At 41.6% G+C, this 24344-nt stretch overlaps 1 protein-coding gene across 1 annotated transcript in view; it reads right to left on the bottom strand.

Moving 5' to 3' along the window:
* Positions 1-24344, bottom strand: part of gpc3 (glypican 3) — a 102634-nt gene that overhangs the window by 71151 nt on the left and 7139 nt on the right. Inside the window, exon 2 of the mRNA XM_079352390.1 lies at positions 23216-23377. Coding sequence (XP_079208516.1) covers positions 23216-23377 — 162 coding nt within the window. The remainder of the gene's footprint in view (positions 1-23215; positions 23378-24344) is intronic.

The raw sequence follows: 24344 nt of genomic DNA, 5'->3' as shown, positions 1-24344 counted from the left end.
AATAATAAATAGACATTATAGTGATGATTGGTTTAGCCTTTACTAATAAAGGGAAACATTCATATTCAGAATGAATTGGGATTAATCTCTGATTTGCAGCATTATGCTAAGTTTGCATTGCTAACAATGTCAGGATTTGGCATTTGTTTCAGGTATGTGGAGCACAAAAAGTAAGACCTGTCTCCCTCAGGTCTGTGCTACCTCAGGAGAGCTGGAACAATAACATGATTAATGGACTTGAGTTTGTAAAGCACTTTTATAGTATTCCTACCACTCAAAGTACTTTTACACCACATGTCACACCTCCACATTCAAGAGACAAAATCTCAAAATTGACCAGTGCCTACAAAATTATTGTTTTTGCCTGATGTGTCTCGCCTTAACATCACTGTTTTTAAATGGTGAACAGACTTGAGCTTGATTAGGGCTTTTTCCTTGTCTTCTAACTAATTATCTTGCCCAAGGACACATTGATATGACTGCATGCGCTGGGGATCGAACCCATGACCATCAGATCAACAGGTGACCAAATCAACCACTGAGCCCCAACACTTTGACACTGAAATTAAGATTAAAATAATAATAATAATAATAATAATAATAATAATAATAATAATAATAATAAACAAAACTAAAACTGTTACATCTGTTTAAAGAGTCTTTATTGCATTTCTGATATACTGTATTTTTCCTCTCTATGGGTTGATGTGAAATGATGACAGCGGAGTCATTTGAAAAGCTTTAAACAAAGACAAATCTGTCAAGGATCAAAAGTCCATGCAATTTTTAATTGATAACAAAAACAACCACATTTTGTACACCAGTAGAGAATAATATTCTGCTTCTGTCACAGGAAAGACTTCAGTGTTTACCTCTTGGAGGAACATGAGCCGAATGTTAGTCGAGATCTGACTCTGCAAGTCAAAGGTTTGCTGATTGAAGCCCTGCATATACACTCTGTACAGATACTGTGTGCTTTTTGAATGATCTGCTAACAATGTCCTTTGATTTCTGCAGGTCGATCATATCGAACACCTTATTTTGTATGTTTTGTGAACAGGTCGATGTATGTTAGTTGATTAAAAGAAGAGAGGCGGGGTGGGAGTCAGACATAGTTTGAGGATTTAAGCTTGTCAAGGACAAGAGTCAAAGTCAGAATCCCGACATCATAATGTTGAGACATTTACATATTCATCACATCTAGCCTGCATCTTGCCAGAGGCCCTGTGTTCCTGTGTGAATAAGGGGCACGCATATTAAATATCACTCCAGCTCTATCATACAGTGCTGAAGGGATAACCTGTTATATTTTCTTATGACTAAATGTTTGTAACTACAATGCTAATTGTTTGAAGTGTGCCAAAACAAGATGTATGTCATCTGTTTTTTTACTCCTCGTACTTGAAAATCAGCCAGCTATTTCACCTGCCAGACATGCACTACACTGTGTAAAATGAGGGAAGCAGCTTTTAAGTCCAGCTGTGGGAAATCAGTGGTCTTGTTTTTAATAACAAATGGTTTAGCCCAAATGTATTAACCTGCTGTCTCTCTGTTATGTCATCTTTCATTTTTGATGAATGTAGGAACATTTACTTTCAATGAGATGTGACAGCTGGAGTTTATTTGTTTTTTTCCTTCTGCTTTCAGTATATCTGGTTCAGTAATACATAACGTTAACATTTTATGCTGGTGTGTGTGTCTATATATATATATATATATATATATCCAGCTCCCTTTATGATGAACCGATCAGTTTTATCATTGTTCAGTAGTTGTAGATAAATGTGCCTGGATGTAGTTAGTTAAGAGACTTCAAAGAGGCTCTTTGAAATGAGGCCATGAAAATGCCAGAGCACTGGTGGAGCGTGCGTCTGTCCTTTAAAGTTTGCTCTTGGCTTCTTGGCTGCGTGTTAATGATGAACATATTCAACTGAGTGGCATTACAGTGCATCTGTCTGTCTTCACTCATCCCTTAGAGCTTAGAGTGTGTCCAGGAATATGTGCACAAACAAAACCAAAAAAAGCATGACGTCCTTCTGTCTGTTTTCCCACTGTGCTCACGCTGTACAAAGTAAAAAGGCAGTGGATATTTGGTCTGTTTGCATCCGTATGTGAGGCGGCAGCCAGTTAGTCTTATCTAGGAGAGGGGAGCGCTAGGTTGTGTAATTATGTTCACATGGCTTTGATCCAGAGCTGCGTCTTCCTACCACCTGTTGGCCTGTGGCTCCGTCTGAGGCTTGATAATTAGACCCACAACCACAAGAACAGGACACACACAGCGCTGTACAAGAGCCTCTCCTCACACACATGCATGCAGAGTATCAAGCAATAATTTCCAGAAATACTCCAAGAAGCTTGTTTGTTTTGTAAAGTAATCCTTTAAACTCTTTGTTGGTCAGTGGTGTAAGTGCACTCTGAGGCTGGTGATGTCTGACTCTGTGTCGTAGATTTGATTTGACTGTTCTTCACTTCAGTGTCTCACTCAGAGCTTCAAAGCAGCTTTTTATCCTCCCCGTCATTTAAACGTCACAGACTTTCAAATTACATTGACAATCAAAGTTTCTCACGCAGCACAATTGACTGAAACAGCTATATTGATTATGCTTCTTTAAAAGGAAATTTAACCCATTCAACTTTTATTCAAATTGTGTTGATATTTTATTTGATCTTGAACAAAGAGACTTCAAAAAATAAACACAAAGGGAAACAACCAATAACGGACACCATTTAAGAAATGTAAATTCTTTATGAAAAATATAATTTTAGAGAGAAAGTAATTTCCTGTCAAGCCTCGTCCTTTCATTTCAGCACAGTCCTGAGGCTGCCTATTACTTTTCAAAGGACAGGGGAGCTTTCCACGAGCATGAACCAAAGAAATATTAAGCATATCTGGCCACGGCAAACATCTACAATCAGCCACACAAAATCTTGTTTTTTCAGCAGCCAATAACACAAGGTTGTTTTGAATATTTTTTTGTGTGTTTACAACTTTGACTTAATGTCAACTCAGATACATTTGATTGAGATTAAAACTAAGATAAATGTCCAAATCACCTCACTGTTTCTTCCTCTGTTATAAAACCTTCCACAGCCATTGTTTTGGCTGCTTTAAGGTTTTAAATATCAGACAGGAAACACGTGTTGGGAGACTTTACCTCAAATCAATATCACGATTACCTCGCTTGTGTTTAATCAATGATGATTTTGTTTTAGCTTCTTTGCTCTCTTCTGTATATATGCTCCACTGTTAAAGCGGTGATTTGTATTCTAATCAATGAGTGCATATCTGATGAACTATTTTGTAGTTATTTATTGAATATTTTGATCTGAAATCAAAGCATTGCTTGAAAGGAAAATAGTCGTAACATGATGTATTTTTAAAGTAGAAATTAACTTCTGTTAATCAGTAGAAAATAAATAACTTTAATGTGAACAGTTTTTCCTTAGTGTTTACATTTGACTTCTCTTTGTTCAGTTTTGTCTTCCCTAAAGACAAAGTGTGTCCAAACAATGGACATCGCCTCCATGTTGCAGATTGGACGTGTCATCACGTGACTCTGCCCCTCAAATAATTTACATAGGCAAGATGACATCGATTAATTGTTGAGTGTTAATTTTGATTCCTTTTCGATGAACTGCCCGGCCCGATGTGTTAGTTATCTCCTCTCTCTGCTTTCTGATCACAGCGTTTTTCCCTTGAGTTGGTCATTAGTCTGTAAACACGCCTCTCATTTTTACCCTTTTAACTCCAGGAGAACATCTTTACTTGCTCTGCGGTGTCGTAAGGGAATCCAGTCACCATCTCACCCTTGGGTCTTGTCCACAGTTTGCTCTGAAATGTCCTGGTCAAACCTAACACCTCTCCTGGGCTTTTTCAGTCTTCAGTCAGTGCTTAGTGCATGTCTGTGTGTCATCTTTATTAATTGCACTCAAAAAGCTTTATGCCCTTCTGAAAAATGCATGAATAAGAGTGCTACCATTCTGTCATGTGAGCTCGGTTCTATCTTTTCACCCAAAGTAACATTAAATCACTAACCTTTTAAGTGTCTGTGATGTAACAGCACAGCTGACTAAAAACTATGAACAGAAGATTTTGGTTAACTAAAATAGTCGATGTTGTAAAACTTTTGACCAGTCAGCAGAGAAAGAAAACAGAAGCAGAAGAAAATCATATCAATGACTTAAATCATCATCGAACCTTCCACTTAAATACTTAAAAAAAAGAAAAGAATGAACACTCCAAGTAGTTACACAACTTTAATAATTGAATTCAGTGTATTTTACGGATTGAATGTTCTTCCTCCTTTGGCTTCCTTTTGCCTCTGGTTTCTTTTATGCACAAACATCAGCCATTCACCCACAACATCGTAAACAAATGCTTTGTGCTCCAAAACGTAGCAGACAGTATATGCACACAGACAGACATGTGACCAGCCTCTAAACTTCACCAAGAGCATTCTACTGTGCAGTTTTGCTAAACAAATAAGCCCACTTAAAAAAACACAGTCTGGCATCAAACAAAAAACAACAACATCAGAGCTAACGTTGTGGCATAAGGTGTGCAAATTAAGCTGCAGCAGACAAAGCTTGACATGAGAGAAAACCTGCCCCGGCTCTGGGAAACTGCAGCTCTTGTTCTTTCAATTAATGGGGTGTTTCACTGACACACACACACACACACACACACACACACACACACACACACACACACACACACACACATACACAAACAGACCTTAGCTCTCAGCCTGATAATGTCTCGACCATTAGGATAATGCATCTATTTGTGCACATCAGGCCTGCTTGTGAAAATGAAAGAGCCTAAATGGTGCAGAGTTCGAAGCAGGACAGCAAAAGACCTTGATGTAAAGCGGCAACAACAGGCTTCTGCTAACACCTGTGACAAATCCTGTTCAACTGAGGGGAACAGAAAGCCTCCGGAGAGAAGTAAAGTACAGCAAAAGAATACGAAAAAGGAAGACAAAGAAAGGAGGAACTTTTTACCGAAAAGGAGAGGTCTTTTAAATCTGGTCTTTCATAGTTCTATAATAAAGGTCTTTGTTTCTGCAGAGATCAGTGACAGGCTTGGGCAGGAGAAAGCTGAAATCCTTCTTATTCACTTTGTTATGATTTGGTCTGTTTCAATTTGTATTTCAGAGATTAGGTTTTGATTTCTATCCTTGTTTCTCTTGTGTGTAATTGTGTCCCAGTGTTGACTGTTTACTTGTTTTGTCTTTAGTGTTTCCTGTTTTATTTTGTAATTTCTTCTCCTTGTGTCTCGGTGTTTTTTTTTTTTTTACAATTCTTCAGTTCTCTGTGTGTCTTCAGTGTTTCATGATTAACTATGCAGTTGTCCATAGTGTTTCTGGTCTTGTGTTCATTCCTGCATCTCTGGGTGCATCTGAATTGCAAAGTGCCTACTCAATCTGTCAGTAGAGGCAGTATGCAGTATTCAGTCCCTACTATCCATGCTGCATAGCCTATTGTTAGTACCTACTATTCAGCAGCAGTAATGCACAGTCGGCAGATATTTGTGTCTACTTCAACTAATTCATTGATTATGGAAGTGACGTCATTTATGTTAACCCAACCGGCTGTCTCCATCCTCATTTTTGTAGCGTTTTTTTTTGTTTAGTTTTGCTCAAGGAGAGTAATGCACATATACAGTCAGCTAAACAAAAACAATATCATCTTGTAAATAAAGCTAAAAAAGGATTAAATAATAAAATAACTTACAGTACGTACAGGAAAGAAAGTAATATACAGAATATTAAGTGTAGCGTAAACCGATAACGCTGCATACATAAATATAAAATCATTATTTCAACAGAAGGGAAACGGTTTTATAATAATGCAGACATTTGTTACATTCGTCAATGTTAATTTAAAAAGCGATTTGTGAAGAGACTTTAAGTCTCGATTCAAATTTTATCAAATGAATCTATGCTTGTTTGTTTTGATTTGGAGGTGCACGTGAAGGGATGTTTTACTGTTAATTTCACACAGCATTGTGGGTAGTAAAATACAATTTATTTCCTGAAAGCATGCATCTGATCCATGCACGTTTTTGATTATCTGCAATTGGGTCCAGTTCCCTGTTTTTACAACGCACCATGACACACTTCAATAAGCTGAAACAATTCATTGCAATTTCACATCTTTATTAAATATGAACATTTAGCATCTCGTTGACAACGCCTGAAAACACATTTTTCAAGTGGATTTAACCAAGGTCAGGTTTAAAACCGGATCAGATGATGATAACAGTACAGTCCTAGAGGGGTTTCACATTAGGGACCCGGGCCTAGACCAGTTTGACACCAAAGTCGGATCATTTGATCCGAGTGAACACAAACGTATTGTACTCGTACCGCACTCAGGTACCGTATCTGAGTTTGCTTGAAGAAGTGGTCTCAGGCACGGTCCGCGGGGAAATATGAACGCAATCGTGCTCAAACAAGGAGGTAGGACGCTGTATGAAGTAATTCTAAACGGCTCCTGTTGCTTCACCGTCGTATCCGCGCAGTACAGTCCTGATTCAATCTATGAGCAGCACGGTGCATGTGGAAGTAGGAAGAGAGTCTCAGAAATGACAAAAAGGAAGAAAACACAGTTAGCAGGATGGACTCAGCCAGCGGGTGTTTGCAATGGTTGCTTCCTCTTTATGCTTTTTGGTGGATATCAAAACCATGTGCAAACTGCACTGCTTATATACGCAGCTTGAAAAAAAATCTTTGGTCTTTTTTTTTTGCATTAAAGAAACTGCAGAAATGTCATGTTTATAAGAACACACAATAAACATGTTCGCAATGGATTCGTCATACTGTCAGAACTCACATGGTTTGCGTGGTTCTGTCCTTTTTCTGGTGTTTTTACTTACTACAAAGGTGTATGCTCTCTCCACTGCCAGTGACTAAGAGTTTAAATGTTGGTGGCTAACAAGGTTTTGACTCTAGCTCTAAATTTACACGTTTGCCTTGACAGTGGTTTCTGTTTCTTCATATAGGTCAAAAGGAAAATAAGAAAGTATCCTTCTGCTTTTAATTGAGATTCAAAAGATGAATTATTCTTTCTGAACTCTTTTGTATCAATAGAAACAAGACAGAGAGAAATTCCTTTCAGTTATTAAAGCTGCATGAACTCCTGAACTCTTTCTGACTTTAGAGCAGTGATGTACACATCGGGCGAACCAGACTGAGTGTTTTTCGTCTGCATGGGTTAGAGTCATTGTCTTTAGAGTGGAAGTAGGACAACAGTCTGGTCATAGCAGTCATTAAGCCTGCTGGATTTCTTTGAGGTGACAAACAAGCAGTGCTGTGACACATCAGCAGGATCCGGACTGAGTCAATCACGGAAACAGAAATGTTTACAAATTGAAATGAGGACATAGACAGCAAAGCAACCAAATCACTCATTGAGTGAGCGGGTGCACTTACCTTGTATTACACGGCTGCACAAATGAAAAATAATGACAGTCTCTACAGAGGCTGACAGGTAGGAAGCAACGTGAGGGGCTTGTGATGGATGAGGGGGGAGGAGGAGCTCAGGGAAAAGAGACAGGTAGCAGTACAGGACCCATGAGAGATGGGGAAGAGGGAAGGTGGGTGGAGGGCAGGAGGAGTGAGTGACAGGGTGGTGCTGTCAGCTCCTCTGTGACGCTCTTCAGGGGAGCCTGAGAGCGTGTACTGTTAAGTAAACAGCTGCGACGACGAGAGTTACTCAAATATTAATAGGGAGCGATCCCCTCCACTCACTTGTTCAAACTGACATCCCCTGAAGTGGACTGCAATGAAACACAGCACAGGATTACCGGGGCCGCCTACAGCTCCCATCAGACCTGACAAGAGCACAGCTCGACCCAGGGGACACCGAGCCGTAAAGAGGCCCTCTCTATTGACACACCACCCTCCTGTGGCTCATTATTAGCTGTGCCGTCACAAGAAAACATTTCAGACTGCCGAGAAAAACACACTAAAACACAGTTCACCCCACCCTCTCCAACCATCTCTGCCCATCAGACAGAGATGAATTATAAATGAAAGGGCGCTCAATCTGAGAGGATCGATACTAACAAGGTCCAAGTTAGCCATGACTGGTCTTCCTCTGGTTTACCTCCCCTTTTTTAAGCTCCCACCTTCTAGTAACTCTCTCTCCCTAAATTTACCCTCAGGTGAAAACAAAAGACATTTAGCTTAATGATTAAGAGTCAAGCTAACAACGCAGAATGAACTGCTTTTTTGTCATGATGTAACTCAAAGGGAAAACCACACAAAGGAGCTTGTAAATGAAACTCCACTCTATTGTAGCTCCTTTGATTGGCCTATCACTCCCAAACAATCCCCCTTCCTCCGCTTCCCTCACCTTTCTCCTGACAGGCAGACCAGGGGAATTTTCTGAGGAGACGTAATGGAGCTTGTCAGAGAGCTCCCTGCTTCACACCACTTAGCCTCTCGTCCAGCCAGGGTTGTTGGAGATGTCAGGATGTATGGAGGGGTGGGAGGGGGCTCTGTGAGGTTCTGCACTGATGAGGCTCCACTGAGACCTGGAGCAGACTCTTCACCACCCAAACATTTCTCCTCACATCAGTCACGCCAAGTGGGCAGAGAAGCGTGCAGCAGCTCCCACCACCACCACCATCGCTCCTTCTCTCCTCCGTTAAGCTCTTGGGTCCCAGCTTGCCCTTGGCCTACTGTGCCCTATTCACACACTCCTGCTGGGCGAACATGGTGTCCTGCCTCATCAATAATTCCAGGGGCCAATTGGTTCAATAAAGACCACTCCTCCATCTGCAGCCTGAACCGTGGCAGGCCTATTGTTTCAAGTAGAGGGAGAGGAAATCCCCTTGCCTCTTTTTTTCTGAGGGTCTTTTTCATTTCATCTACAAACTGCAATATTTTGGGGCTGGTGATGCAGTGGTTAGTGAGCTGCTCAGGTTCGAATCCAGCCTGTGGCTCCTTTCCTGCATGTCAATCCCCACTCTCCCGATTTCTGTCTCTGTCCATAGTCCTGTGTCCCCAATAAAGGTACAAAAAGCCCCAAAAAAATGTAAAAATAAAAAATAAATAAAAATGTTGTTGCTTTTTCAGATGTTCAATGCGATGACGCCATATTGGGGACCTGAAAACGGAAGGTTTTCGAAACAGCTCTTCAGAAAAATGTCTGAAGTTAGAAAAACATTTAGTTAAAATAATCTAGAGTTGATTTTTGATGTGGCAAACTGAATGTCTGATCACACACCTTTCAATACTATATCAACATCACACTTCAAGGGGATACTTAACTTATTTGCATTAAGTTTTGTATCATTAAAAAAAGTATTCTTGAATGATCGTGCATCCTGTCATCATTTTCCCCAGAGATGGGAAAGCTCTGTATTTCTTGTCTGAAAAGGAGTGTCTGATAACCCAAAATCATCATTTTGCGTCATCGGAGGCTGCTGTGGTAAGAGGGGGTGAAATTACATCGCTAGTTCCTCATATTTTCGACCACTGAAGTTACAGACCAATTACAGATCACTAGGCGGGACCTCACTGCCAGAATCTTAAAGCAACATCCACCATCTTGCTTGGAAGTTATGCTAACAGGCTATGTGGAGAAAGATTAGAATCAATGACAATAGCGAAACCGATATGGACGAAGGGGACTTTGAAGGTCTTGTGCTCGAATTGGACGTTCGTGGCTTTCACTACGAGCCGAACTATAGCGACAAGCAGTTGAGGCTGATGGAGAAACAGTAGGCGGCTGTTGTGAAAGACCTGCCTGTCAGTGACAAGGAGCCCGGGCCGGCTCGAGCTGGGGCGGACTGGTGGTGTCAGTGCTGTCACTCTTTGTCTATGGACACAGACATAGAGTCCGTTTGCTGACAGGAATTTTAAAATGCCAAAGAAATCTCAGAATCAGGTGAGGAAATGTCCGTACAGAATGTAAATAGAGCACCTAGCTTCAGTCGGAGTAGCCTGCGGTGCTGTGCATTCTGGGAGTTGTTGTCTTTCATGCACATGAGCCAAAAAGACACTTTCTGCCTTCTCTCGGTCAAGATGGCACCAACTTCGACATTAATTTCACATTTCTACTGTAAACTGCATATGACCCAAAGTCAATACAGATTTATGTTTCAATGTGTGAAGTATCCCTTTAAAGCTCTGGTGACAGATAGAGGTGCGTAGAGAGGATAAAAAACAGTTGTTTAAGATGTTCGAACCAATGAGTGTGTGTTTTTCAGGTGAGGACAGTGACCTTCTTTCAGAAGAAGTTAAATTTGGTTAATTGTTGTTACGTATTAATGTTGCTCTAAATAAGCCATGAGATAAGCCTACAGATGTAAAATCAGCCCCTCTGCCCTGCTCCACCCTGCCCTGACATGTTTGTTACGTCTGCATGGCCGAGCACATGTTGCGTAAGCGTTTCAATATTTCATAGGCTGAAATAAAAAATGCATCTCTTTGAACTATAAGTGCATGGATGCACCAGGAGGAGGAGGGCAATCTGGTGAGGTCATGAGGTGAGAGAAGAAGCATGAAAATGTGGAGGATGAGCAGGAAAAAATGGGTCGCTCCTCAGTGCTGCGACAGCTTTATACTCTTCCTTTTCAGGTAAACTCTGTGCTGATATTATGAGACTGCAACCTCAAACAACTTAGACCTGTGAGTGAACCGACTGCAGAGTGCACCTTTCCAAAGAGGAGCATGCTTTTCATAGACAACAAGACCTTGAAGATTAATTCTGGGGCAGGTGTCCCATGCCACGACCTGCCAAATGTTGTGCACAAAGAAAAAGATTGACAAGCAAACACCTTGAGGTCTTGCTGGGGTTGCCTCCGAAGAGCTTAACTCAAATAACTTCAGATTGAAGTGAGTGATAGCTTTGAGGAGAAGTGAGAGGGGAGCTGCAGCCACATCACATCAGCTGTAAAGGCTTTGGATTCATACTGAGTAAGCCTGCCCTGGAGTGAGGATAAATATAAACAAAGTGACAGCCAAGAATAGCCTCCATTTGGGTTAATATAAAGACAAATGTTTGCTTTTGCAAACACCTCTTGCTAATTGATTTAGCTGTTCAAATGTGATCGTGCTTTTCCATTGATTTAGCTTACAGAAAGCCATTTGATTAAAAAGATCTATGTTTGGGCTTTTTCTAAAAAGCAGATTTGTATCATCCACTAAGTGGAAAAAGTCTCACATGATGTATGGTGATGCTGCTTGATTCATTTAAAAGGGCTCATTAGCTCTGTATGAGATGTGTTTGTGTCAATGCTGCTTTCACTCTTCACCCTCTCCCTTTTCTCTTTATTACTTTATCAACATTTGCCCTTTGTTCTCTTTTAGATTTCTCGCTTCTCCTTTCCTTTCCTCTCCTCTAATCTCTCCTCTTTTCTTTTTCACTTGTTTACATTTTTGCTCTTCCTCTCATGTGTCTCCATCCTGTCTTTTTCTCTCCTTCTCCTTTCCTTTGCTTTCCTGCTGAATCCCCCTTAATTTCCTCTCCTCTCTGGGCCGATGCTCCAGTCAACAGACACTGAAAGAAAACAAAGGCTCCCTCTCTCAGCTGGAGCTAGGAGGAGCTGTCAGTCCCTTCAGCTCTATTTGATGATAGCATTTCAAATGACACTTTGATCCTCACTCCACACTGTTTGTTTTTTTTCTCGATGATGAAATTCAGCTCGAGAGGCGTGCAACAGGGCACATCATTAAAATGAGGCTCAAACACCAAGAGCCACACTCTTCCCTAGAAACCGCTGATGACAATTTTTGACACATCAGCGTAAAAGAACACGACAGAGTAGGGGGCGAAGGAAAAGCAGGGACGAACAGAAGTCATGCGCTCTCTCCCTGCAGATAAGTGCTTCGCTGTGGTGACACCAAAGCAGAATCAAAACTGGGGTCTTTCTGTAAAGACTGAATGAGAATAAATGAATTTAATGAGGCAGATCTGTCACAGCTAAGTGCTGTCTGGTCTGCGAAGAGTAAAGTACAAATTTGTGCCTTGAAGCCAAAAATAAAGGGTTGAGTAGATTTGGATATGCAACTACAAAAAAGAACTTCAAGACAAATCCATAAAAAGGGCCCTTCTACACACAACACTTTGTTGTCTGTTAAAAATAAAACATTCATAGACAATCAGATGCAGTGGCAAAAAAAATCACAATTTCACAACTGTTTCAGGTTTTTATTTTTTATCTTTTTCCTTTGTTTTTAAAACATGCTTGAAATAAAATCTATCTAATCCCATTCTCCACAGGTTTTTCCAAAATGAATATAAACAAACCAACTTTTAATGTCAGTGTAGAAATCAGCCTTTGTGTTGGTATAATAGCACAACGTTGCATGATGAACAGACCAAAGTGTAAATCTGAAGGAGTTGCGTCTTTTTCTTTTCCGGGTTATAATTCTGCTATTGAAGATTTTACAAAGCTGAAACAGTATGCAAATATCCACCCCATGGGGTGCAGACTGGCTGACATATTATCAGCAGAGAGACAGCCGTCGCATTTTTGGGTTTGAGTGCGGTCAAATCAAAAGGCGGAGGCACGGTTAAAAAGGTGTACTGTGAAGCACGAGACAACAGGAGCACTTTAAGCAGGATGCCAGCCCTGTTGGGGATATGATGCTGAGGCCTCCTGTGGAGACAGAAACGCCTGGCAACCTACATAAAGCCCGGAGAGATAAGACAGACAGTCTGGAAAGCCTAACAATAGAAAATGAAAGCATGTAAAAAAAAAAGGAAACAAAGGTTTATCTGGATGAGGAAAAAGTGAAATTATTCATCGGAAGAGGTGATTTCATGTTTGTTTTTTATTCGCCAACAGCCTCTCCAGCTGGAGTGCAGGCTAAAGGAAGACAACACCAATGGTAAGGACCCACCTTTTCACTTTGCTGTCCCCAGGTGAGTTAGCTCAGGGAACTGACTGCTGTGATATTTTTTTTCTATTTTCTATTTCTAAAGCTTGGACACATAGACATTTAATTCAAGCTGCTCTTGGAAGATCTCTACAACTGCCACTGAAATGAATTTCATAAAATTCTACCCCCTAAAAAATGTGAAATAATCATGATAAGCATTTCCATATACTCATTTGTACAAGGTTGACATTAAATCTCTGGGTTCCTTTTTAAACCTTCATTCTTTGTCTGGTGGAGGATTTGTGTCGAAACAAGTCCGGGTTTTTTTATTTTTATTTTGATGAAGCGTAGCCTGTTACCATCCGTATTTACTCCTTTTTTTTAAAGCTGAAACTTTCTGAGTGTGGCTGAAGATTATAAACCTTTCCATCTATAATTACTTTTTGAATGCTGAACTCTGAATGTAAGAGGTCATCAGGCCGCGCCCTGCGCTCCAGTCAGGAGCCTTTCTTGGAAGAGGAACCACAGCATGTCCTGTTTTACTCTCAGCAGACAAGAACATTGTTGTTCTGTTTGCAGATGGAAACTACAGAAAAGGGTGTTTGAAAGTATGCCTTTATTTAGACTGCTGGCTCTGTGGCATTAATAAAGTTTGTCACATTAAATTGTCGCTAAAGTTAGGCAGAAAGGTTAAAGCAACGAGCAGAAAAGCTCCTCTCTGCTGAATATTTTAGGACAATGTGTTCAAATAACTCTAAAAATGTAGGTTCAAATTTGCACAAATTTCTTGACAATCATTATCACCATTAAACTGAAGAACATCTCCATGGTTTTGCTCTGAGAGCAGGGTTTTCATTAAGACAGTGTCACTGATTATCTGGGGCTGCAGTCATCTGTTTGTTGTCCCACCTTACACAGTCACTGAGGTTAATTCAAAGAGAGGGAAGCAGCTTGTCAGGGACTGGGGTGTGGCGAAGGAAGGACACAAAGGCAGGGCAGCCAAAAAGTGGTTCTGTGCCACAGTGCACACCTCACTATTGTCTCTGGGTTAGAGCCAGCTTCCCTTATTTATTCCAATAAAATGCTGCTTAAAAAGAAACACTTGAAAAAACACAAAACATTGGGAGATAAAAGGTAATGCTCCCATCTTTCACTTTAAAACATAGCCTGTCTCTGTCCATTACTCTCATTCTCTGCTGCAGAAACACTAATCCATGCTTTCATCACATCCAGACTTAATTACTGCAATATTATCCTTTACGACACATCATCCAACAAATCATCCACTAAACTCAAATACATCAAGAACTCTGCTCTGCTGCATGCTTTCTCACCCAATCCCGTAAACACACCACCGCTTTCCTGCAAACTCTCCACTGGCTCCCTGTCCCTCACACATAAAGCCCTTGACCACCAGGCCCCCTCTTAGCTCACGGCTCTCCTCGACCTCCACCAACACACTCCTTCCCGCAGCCGCCGTTCCTCCAACGCCAACCTCCTGTCTTCCCCACATACAACCAAGCACTGAACCTGGAGGGATAGAGCCTTCTCTATAGCTGCTCTGGAACTCCCTCCCCACACATACAGTATTCAACACAGCACTGTCTACATTCAAATCATCTGATCATGATGTATGATTATGATTAGTGTCCTGTTTATGTGTGGCTTCTTTGTTGTTGTTAAGATGACCTGTGTGTAATTGTGTTGGGTAGTTTGTTGTAACTGTTCTGGTCTGATTTTTTACTTTTAGCTTTCAGCACAAGAGGAGCCTCAGAACTCAAACAGACAGGTTGCTCCTCAGTATTACACTGCTTTATTAAATATCAATCTGTACAACAGTTTGTCAGAGCAAACTAAAAAGTGATGCATGATGATAAAACACAAGCAATTAAGTTCAAATGAAATCACGAGTTGATAGAAGAAGATGTGGTATTGGCTGGTATGCCCCATCATGTCTGGTAAACGATGCTCGAAGGAGCCCATTGGACATAGCCAAACTGCCTCTCCCCATCATTAAGTTATTAGATTAGCCCAAGGCAGTGGGTAAACAACTAGAGACATCTTGCAGCGGACATATTCACCAGTCCTCACTCTTATTGCATTACTCCTGGAAAATTCTCCTGAATACATAAGGACTGAGAGGAGAGCACCGAGCAAAGGGATGGTTATTGGAAAGCAAATGATGGGAGGACAAAGACAGGGCTGGCTCAGTTCGGCCTCCAGGAGCTCTCCGGATCGAGTGGATGGCTAACGAGCAGGAGATGAAGAATGGATGCAAAGGGCAGCAAGATCTGATTTTGATTATTGGCTGCTGGATGGAGAGGCAGCTCCAGCCTGCCAGTTTCTGCATCATCCACCTCCTGCCACATCTTGTTTGGGTTACTGCCTACGCAAATGTCCATTCAGCACTATCGGTGACAAATGAGGGCAAACTCTGCTCAAGGTCAACAACAACCTCCACTAGGGCCACAGGGGGGCTGCCATTCTAACATCTTATACACTAAGGGTAATTAAAAACCACCCAGAAAGAGTGAGGGGGAGCTGATCGAGTTTTTAGAGACTGCTAATGAGATGCTAATTTTTTGGCCCTCTAGGAATAAGGTATGAGGAACTCAAGGACACAAAAGAAGATTTTTTTCATTCTTTTATCGGGTGAAGATTTTTTCAGCGTGTGAATGTGTACGTTTGTTGGACACAGCACACACTGCAGGTCATCCATAACTTTATGTTTGATAAAAAGACATGAGCATCCTTTCAAGCTTGTTTCAAACTCGCGCTCCATGGAGCCCCAGAGAGTTCAGAGTAAAGTAGAGAACGCCCCCCCGCTCCCTTGCAGCACATGAGAAGCCCTAACACATCTCCCTTATGCTGCCTGGAACTAGTCCAAGTCAGACCTGATTCCAAACACCCCACTGTGCCGGCCTCCATCGAGTCATTTCAGGAGAACCAAGACTGCTGTCCCAATTTTTTTTGCAGATATTACACAGAGTGTCTGATAGCTGAACACACAGAGACACGCGCTCTGCCTGCTAAACTTTCCTACCCACATATTTGACTTCATAAGCAATCGGGCTGATCCTAACCTCTCATGTTTACTAATTAGGTTTGCTCTTTGGACTTGAGTGTGACTCCCCTCTGGGTCCGGACTGTTCCTTAGGCTGTGGAGCAGAACAAGATGAGATGGAAGCGAGTTTAGAGCAGTGTGGTAGTTCTCTCCACAAACTCTGCTGTCAGAGGATTTTAAACAAGCACTATACTATAATAGCGCTTGCAAAGCTACTAAACAGCAGTGGATCTCAGCTTTTTCACAGTAATAACCTCTACAAAGGATTGTTATAAAGTGAAATAAAAGCTTGTTTCATTAACAAAAGAGGATAATCAAATTTCTAATCTGCGGCCTCCAGCTCAAGCTGATAATCAGAGCAGCTCTGAAGGACATGTCGCCAGGGAAATAACAACAATTAGAGCTGCCAATCAAATGGTATTGGATGACTTTATGCTTGGTCGAGTTGCTATACCGGGGAAACAGACAAAGAGTAGTGTTGCTGGTGAGGGGATGACATGAAATGTGCTGTATACTATAATCATTGGGAATTGTTGCAGCCTTAATTTAGCCCTTGGTGCAGGGTAGAGTTTAGCCCAATCCTGTCATGGTTTGGTTCTGTATTTCATCTTGTTTTAGTTCTCATTGTTTCCCCAGTGTTTCCCTGTGTGTAAATGTTTCCCAGTGTTGAATGTTCCCTTGTGTGTTTTTAATGTTTCCTCGTCTAGTGTTAACTTTAGTTTCCCTGTATCCTTGTGTCTTTCTATGTTGCCTGTAAGTTTGTTTCCTGTGTTACTTGTATTTTTAGGTTCCTTGTTTGGTGTTTAGTGTTTCTTAGTTCAGTCTTAAGTGTTTCCAGTTTTATTTTGCAATATCTTGGTCGTGTTTTCAGTGTTTGCTTCCTGTCTTCATTTCCCTGATTGTCCTCACCTGTCTTATTAGTCTCACTTGTGTCTGATTACCTCAGTCTATTTAGTCTCTGTGTTCCTTCCCTCGTGTTGTCAGTTCATTGTTGTTTGTAGTTTGTCATGTGTTGTCTGAGCCCGTCGTTTCGTCTCCTTGCTCCTGTACTGTGTTTCTTCTCTGCCTGGTTTTTTTGGAACGTTTTGGATTTATTTTGAGTGAGTTTTTGTTTTTGCCTTTTGTTAATCAAACCTCTTTTTACCTGCAATTGGGTCTTCCCTCCCTGTTTTTCTACCTCTGAACGTGATAAAGCCTATGCATATGCACACACTGACAGTGACTTCCCAATAGGGATGCACATTTACAGTACATTACCTTGTAAATGAGTACTCAAGTACCTAATTGTATATACTTTACTGAAAAAAAAAAGGTAAATTTGTCTGACGTAGACCTCCTGGCAGCCTGGTACGTTTCATGTGGTGTGTAGGACAGGAAACTGGTAACGTATCCTCAATTCTGCTGGACTTTCCTCACACATCTTTTCCACTGTCATAGCTGTTGTTCTCCATGAGAGTGGAGCTGTACTCCAGCTCCACAATTGCTGTCAGCTCTCTTTCTACAAAACATAATGGAAGCATATCTCCAGTCACCATTTTTGGTCTCCACTCTGGTTTCATCACAACCATGTGAGCTAACAATGCCAGCACCTGATGTGAAGTAAGACAGCCTGCCGTCTGTCACAGCTCCTTCCTCCTTGTGCTTTAAGCTCATTTGGTTCAGCATCAAACTAGTCTTTCTATGTTTAACGGTGGAAATCACTGCAAGTTATCTTTGTGTTGTTGTTTTTGCTATGTGCTCTCATCTATTGGAGTAATGTGTTTTGTCCCTTGAGAATTACTGCAGCTGCCATAAAGCGGGGGTCTTTTGCTGTAATCTGGCTCGCTCTGCACATGTTCGTCTGGTAAACTGAAGCTGTGGCTGGTAAAATTAAACCTCTCCATCTACCGTTTTTGATTTCTTACTCGCAATATTCAGGAAGGCGAACCCAGAAATCTTCATTACATATCACTCTCACTGTGAAACTGTAAGAAATCTAAAACAATGTGCTAGTGGGTGAAACGTTAATTGAGTAATTACATCAACATATCCCTATTTCCTACGACAGATTTTGTTCGTGGTTCAGATGGAAGATGGACGTTTATTTTCTCAACTTTGCTCATAGTGAACATAAAATTGCTTATGTTCACCTGAACATCCCATCATTCCTCATCCACTGGGTTCACAGTTTTCTCTGCAACAGACCACAATCCACCAGAGTGGAGAGCGTGACATCATCATACGCCATAACCAACACTGGTTCCCCCCAGGGATATGTGCTGAGCCTGTTCCTTTTTACCCTCTACACCAATGACTGCATCAGCCCCTCACCCACAAACACTTACCTCAAATACTCCGATGACACTGTTGTAGTTGGGCTGTTAGATCATTCACTCACCGAATACCACAACTCCATTTCTCACCTCACACAGTGATGCTCTGACAACCACCTGCACCTCAACATGGTGAAAACCAAAGAGTTGGTCATAACCCCCCAAATCACACATAGAGCTGCCAAAATCATCAGCCTCCCCACCCCCATCCTCTCTGACCTTAACACCATAGCCACAACACGCAGGGCACTCGTCATCACCCGGGACCCCAGTCACCCCCTAAACCCATACTTCGTGCTACTTCCATCTGGCCGCCGGTACAGGTCCCTGACCTGGAAGAGGGTCAAGTTCAGTAGGAGCTTCGTCCCCTCTGCCATAACAGAACTGAATAGACTGCATCGTTAAATGTGTGTTTCTGTTTTCTGTGTTAAATGTGTATGGTGGAGAATGTACTGTATGTCTTTATGTAGACATACAGTCTTGAGGTCTGTCTGTTTATGTGTCTCTCGTACGAGGGTGAAAGCAAATTTCCTGCAAAGGACAAATAAATGAATCTGAATCTGAATTGACTAACTGTAAAAAAGATATCACTTCGTTGTTTGATAACTGTGATACCTACAAGGCTACACATTTCATTATAATTGTGTCTCCATTGACATGGTAGAGAGATATTTATGAAAAACTGATACTACGCTAACCATAATACATCTCAGTGTGATCTTTTTATGAGACTCTCCTACCTGGATACCTCATTCAATCACTGAAGCCAGCTGTAACAAAGGCTTTCTACTTGGATTACCCTGATGACATCACACGTTGACCTTTTCCTTCACCAACGCTAAGCTAGCAAACAATGATCACGTAACAACTTGAAGTGTCCGCTGCTTGAAAGCAAAACGTTCTCTTCTTTACATGTTTCATGCTGAATGTGTTGCGTGTGGCTGTGATGGAGTTTTTAGAGGCAGACATTGACAGGGTCAGTAATGCTAAGTGGTGTTTGCTTACAATTATTTTGTTATGTTTTTAAACTTTGGTTGACCCTGTAACGAGTCAACAGATGCTGATGTGTAAATCAGCCAGGTGATGCTCTAAGTCTTCTTGTGTCACTCTCAGCACAGTCCTCTCCTGCACTCAAAACTCAGCCGTAGCTTTCATGCATCAGGTTATCTCCAGTGAGGCACACATCACAAGATATACATCCTCCACAAAGTATTGGATGTTTGGAGAGCAGCCTCATCTCATTTCAATCATCAACATCAGGACATTGAGTGTGAGGCATTTACGGCACGTAGGGGAAGATGATGTAATGACCTCTCTAATGTGAATCAAAATGAAATTTAAGAGTCTGTCACACATCAGAGTGGATGCTGCAGTTTATCCATTATGTAGTCTCTCCATGGTATACTATAAAGAGATCATCTAAGGATCATTAGATTGTCAAATGGCACTTCAGACATGTTGCCAGTGAGAGGCACGCATCATTAGAAATTCTTAATGCCCTACCTATTTCCTGGTATTGATCTGGAAGAAGCCTAATGTTGAAGTGGCATGTCATCTCACTGCCTGAAGTAAAACGATTCAGAGCCACTACTATTGCTATTGTTTGGATAAGTTGACTTCAAAAGGGTGATAAAATATCTGGTGTAGACTGAGTAACGGGAAAGCCAAGAAGGGCAGGTGGAGTTGGTAGGAGAGCGGGATGCAGGGAAAGAGCACTAAAAGATGGAAGAGAGAGGAGAGGAGAGGCCCTTTGATCTCTAGCAGAAGTGAGTGCAGAAGGAAAGAAACTGAGAGCAGCAAAGAAGATTGCAAACAAGGCATGCACTCAATTCCCAATAGTAGCACATGCGTGAAAGGAAGAGACAAAAGAAGGGAAAGACAGAAGGAAAAGAGAAAGTCAAGAAGATTGAGCGTGACAGAGGTGGAGAGGGAGGATGAGAGGGGCGGAGAGAAAGAGACTTGTAAGAAGAAAAGAGAAGAAGAGAGAGAAAGGATGAAAATGAAGTAGAGGGAAACAAATAAGACCAGGATGTTAAAAGGATTACAGACCTTGGCTGTTTGGGGAGTTCTCTCAAGCCCTTTGCTAAAGCAATTAGTATTGAAGCCCTTCTAGGAAAGAGCAGCTAAACCACAGCAGCAGTCTCTTACATAGTTAAAGTGTAACAACCCAGTCAAGAAAAACCCCACGGCCCCCATTAAAACCCAGAGCTGTAATTGGCATGTCAGGATTCACAAGCAATAAGTTTGCACCCTCAAAAAGAGTTTGCCCAGTCAGTCTGCACATCCCACTTCAAGTGGAAACCCCAAGACAGTAAACAGAGCTGCTGCGCCTGATAACAAAAGCACATGTGAAAGGGATACTCTCAAAAACAACTGTTGCTGATGTGGCTATGCTCGAAGAGTTGTTTACCTCTTTGTTGTCCAAGAATGTACTGAAAACAAGAGCTTAAAGTTTACAGTGAATGAATAACTTTAACAATGCTATAGGAACACTATCCCAGTATCCAATCTCGGCTAATAAAAGGCGATAGGAAATAGCATTAAAGTCATATAACTGCAACAGAGTTTTGATTAAGATGTTAAAATATGTTAACAGTCAAACTCCTGCACTTTGTCTAGCTCACAAACATACCTTTATTGGCAACATGGACCTTCAGCAGGCAGCTTGTTGAAATCCTAAATAGGAACTGACTTCAAGCCAGCAACCAATAATAAACTTTATTAGCACATTTCCAAAACCCAACCGGCATCATGACGTCAGATCTGAATGTGTAAATTCACAAATGAACTAACCACAAATGTTTTGCTGCGGCCTGTTTTTTTGTTGTTGTTGTTGTTGTTGTTGTTTTTTTTGTTTTTTTTAAATATCTGATGTTTGTATTTATGAATATTGTCTATAGCCCACTACAGAGTTGTCTGTTTTCAGACCCAGACAGTCTTACACATTGCACATTCATTTTCAAGTGACCTGTTGTTCTTTTTTTGCTTTCTATATAACATAACATGTTGGTCTTTCCTAGACGATTCCATTTGGGAGTATTTGTGCAGGATTTATTTGGGACTATGGGTTATTCAATATTTTGTTTTGGATTATAGATAACGAACATGTTATTTACGGTCTTACGGTCCTGAACCCCCAAGGAGATTGTCGGATTGTAGTTGGACCGACAGTGAGCAATCGTTGCCCTACTCCAGCTCTCTCCCATTGGCCACCATTTTACCAGACCAACCTGTTTTTGGCCAATTCGACATATTGATTCTGCGTTGGTCGGTGTCAGCGTGGTTGGTTGAGCATGTCGCTGTAGTATCCATGCTTTCACTATCCCTGTCAGACAGGAGGTGGGGGGTTTCCTGATGTAAGACGTAACATTAAAAAAAAGAAGTAATAGCGGACTGGGCCTCCTTTTTCCTGTGTGCTGCAAAATCAATTCATGTGACGCTGACCTAATGGCAGATAAGGATATTTTAAACAATGATTAGAATGGTCTTCTTCTTTGTAATGGCCTCACTTGCTTGTATCAGTGTATCAGTATAGTTGACAAAATTAGTCTGTTTGAAAACCCAAAACTATTAAAGTAATTTTTAATAATGTAAAGTCCTTTATATTTTCCCAATCACAGTATTCAGGGAATTTAAATTAGTTACTTTAATGTCTATAAATATTTGTGTTTGTTGTATTTGGTGGCTTACTGCTTTGCATCTTGAGTAAACAGAGCTCCCCCAACCTTCAGCTAGGTGTTCTGGCACTACTACCACCCAGCATCCCTGACACCCCGCCACCGCTGTCGGACTGTGTTGGTCTCACAACCACCGCTGTCCTCATCCATGCACGGGCTGCTCCGACCTCTACCTCAGCGGCAAGGAAGTGTGGACAATGAGGACCATGAGGAATATAAAGGAGAACTACTGGCTGCATATTATCCCATATGCTGTTTTGTAAAGCATCTCAACATAACACTTGTTATGAAATGGGGCTAAACAAATAATGATAGATTTTGTTTAAAGATTTTTGGGGGGGCTTTTCGTGCCTGTTTTTATGGAAGAGATAGGACAGGGGATAGAGCTGGAGATCAGGGAGAGAGAGCAGGGAACAACACGCGGAAAAGAAGCCACAGGCCGGACCCGAACCTGGTCCCAGTCGCTCAGAAGATCCCAGCTTCCACACATGGGGCGCGTGCACCAACTACCACAATTGACTATTGCTTAACAGTCTGAAAGCATACACCTGTATCCACTGCGTAGCACACAGCATCAGCTGGGATTCGATTTTGCCTCCAGAGCAGCCTCTGTTCTTTTGAGTAACAATTCAACAGGGACACACTGATTCGACAGTGTCACATAGCTCCTGCTGAGTTTTATAATATATCTGCTTCCATCACTGTTAGAACAGGTGTCATTGCACCGTTCAAACCTTCACTTTCAGCACCTACCTGCCACTTTTATCCACTTTATCCTTGTCTTCTCAGCTGACAGCAGCTGAACCTCCGAGTTTGCCTGTTTCACTCTTAACTGAGCAAGTTCTTTTTGAGTACATCTGTAAACTGGAACCAGCCATACCATACCAGTCACCCTCCTTTGACCCCTCTCAGCCGAGGGTGCTCTCAGGAGCTCTGCTGACTGGCGTTTTTTCGCTCTGAGAATAACAGCCATCACTGACTGCATTGCACCCGCTCTCAGGAGGCTGTCACTTTGTGGGAGAACATGTCTGGCACAGACAACTATACTGCATTTCAGTCACTTGAACCTCACGGCTCTGCCATTTTAACATTTAGTTGAGCAGCAGTCTCATCACTGTCTGTGTGCATTATGCTTCTGACTTATTTATATGTGACTGAGTGCCTGGAGGAGAGAGGTGCTGACGTGAACACTGATCTGCAGCCAAGAAAGTGGATCCTGACATGAGGACGTCAATCATCAGTTAAACACTGCTGTTATGATGGTTTTCCCTTTTTCTGTGCTCTGTTTGAGACAGCTTTATTCAAACTATGCTCACTGCTTACCTTGGAATATTGCAGCGTTCTGGATGATAAGACGTTTAAGTTGGGCACTGACAACCTGCAGACCGGACTCCATGTTGCTGCGCGCAGCTACCTGATAGCGCTCCTCCATCTTCTTGGAACAGCAGGTTGGGCCTTTGGCTTGGCAAACCTGTAGGTCGGCACCTGGCAAGAAATCAGCAGAGAAGGGACAGAAGTCTGAATGAGCTGAGTGAGGGGACTGCAAAGATACTTCTGTTTATTTTTCACAGAACAGAAGCCTCTCAAAAAATGGATTCAACTGCAGCCCCTGCATGCTAAACAGATGAACCACTATCTCCTGCAGATTCTGCAGCCTTAATGAGCGTACGATCATTATGAAGAGTTATTAAAGAGGGTGGGATTCAAAAATAGATTGCTTCTAAAAATGAGTCATTTTTATGCACATTAAAGAAATACACCACAGTCGTGTTGTTCTCCTCAGAGATCTGTTTGGTGAACAGAAAGTTTCTCATCACCCCAGGCTACAGTTTCCACACCATGACCACAATTTTGTATTTTTTTCAGCCACAAAGATTAGAGCCAGTAGCAGTTCAGTGTGCAGACAAACAAACAAGGGATTTAGCATGCATTCACTACGTATGAGGTAATAAGATAGGCATGACTTAGATCGAAGCTGATGAAACAACATTTTGTGCACCTGGCCACTGACAGAACAAGTTGTTTACAAAGATGAGAAGTAATTGGATTTCCAGAGCTCTTTGAAATATACACATGTAAGTCTGCTAAGGCAAACTAGGATAAAAAGAATGTCTCATTCGGGCAATGTGGCCTAACAAAACTGTATGTAAGAATAAATGCCCTGAAGAAATAAATTCTATCTGAAAAATCACAGTTAGGTGGCAAAAAAATACAAGTTGAGGATTCAGTCTGATCAAGGATAACTGAGCCTCCACAGCTGCTGCAATAGTGACGGTGAATGAAGTGCAGCTTTGTGTGATGATGTGCTGAAGGACATCTTTTAAAAAGAGCCATTCTCTCTGATTTAATTGGTTGAATATGCTTTTATTATCACTATTTTTTAGTAACACTGTAGGAGTACAGTGTATTCTAAAACTATAAAAAAGACATCAAACTTTTCTTCAAACTGGCG

The sequence above is a fragment of the Symphodus melops genome (assembly GCF_947650265.1).
Source record: "Symphodus melops genome assembly, chromosome: 9".
NCBI classification, from domain to species: Eukaryota; Metazoa; Chordata; class Actinopteri; order Labriformes; family Labridae; genus Symphodus; species Symphodus melops.
This window is presented reverse-complemented; position numbering and strand designations above follow the sequence as displayed.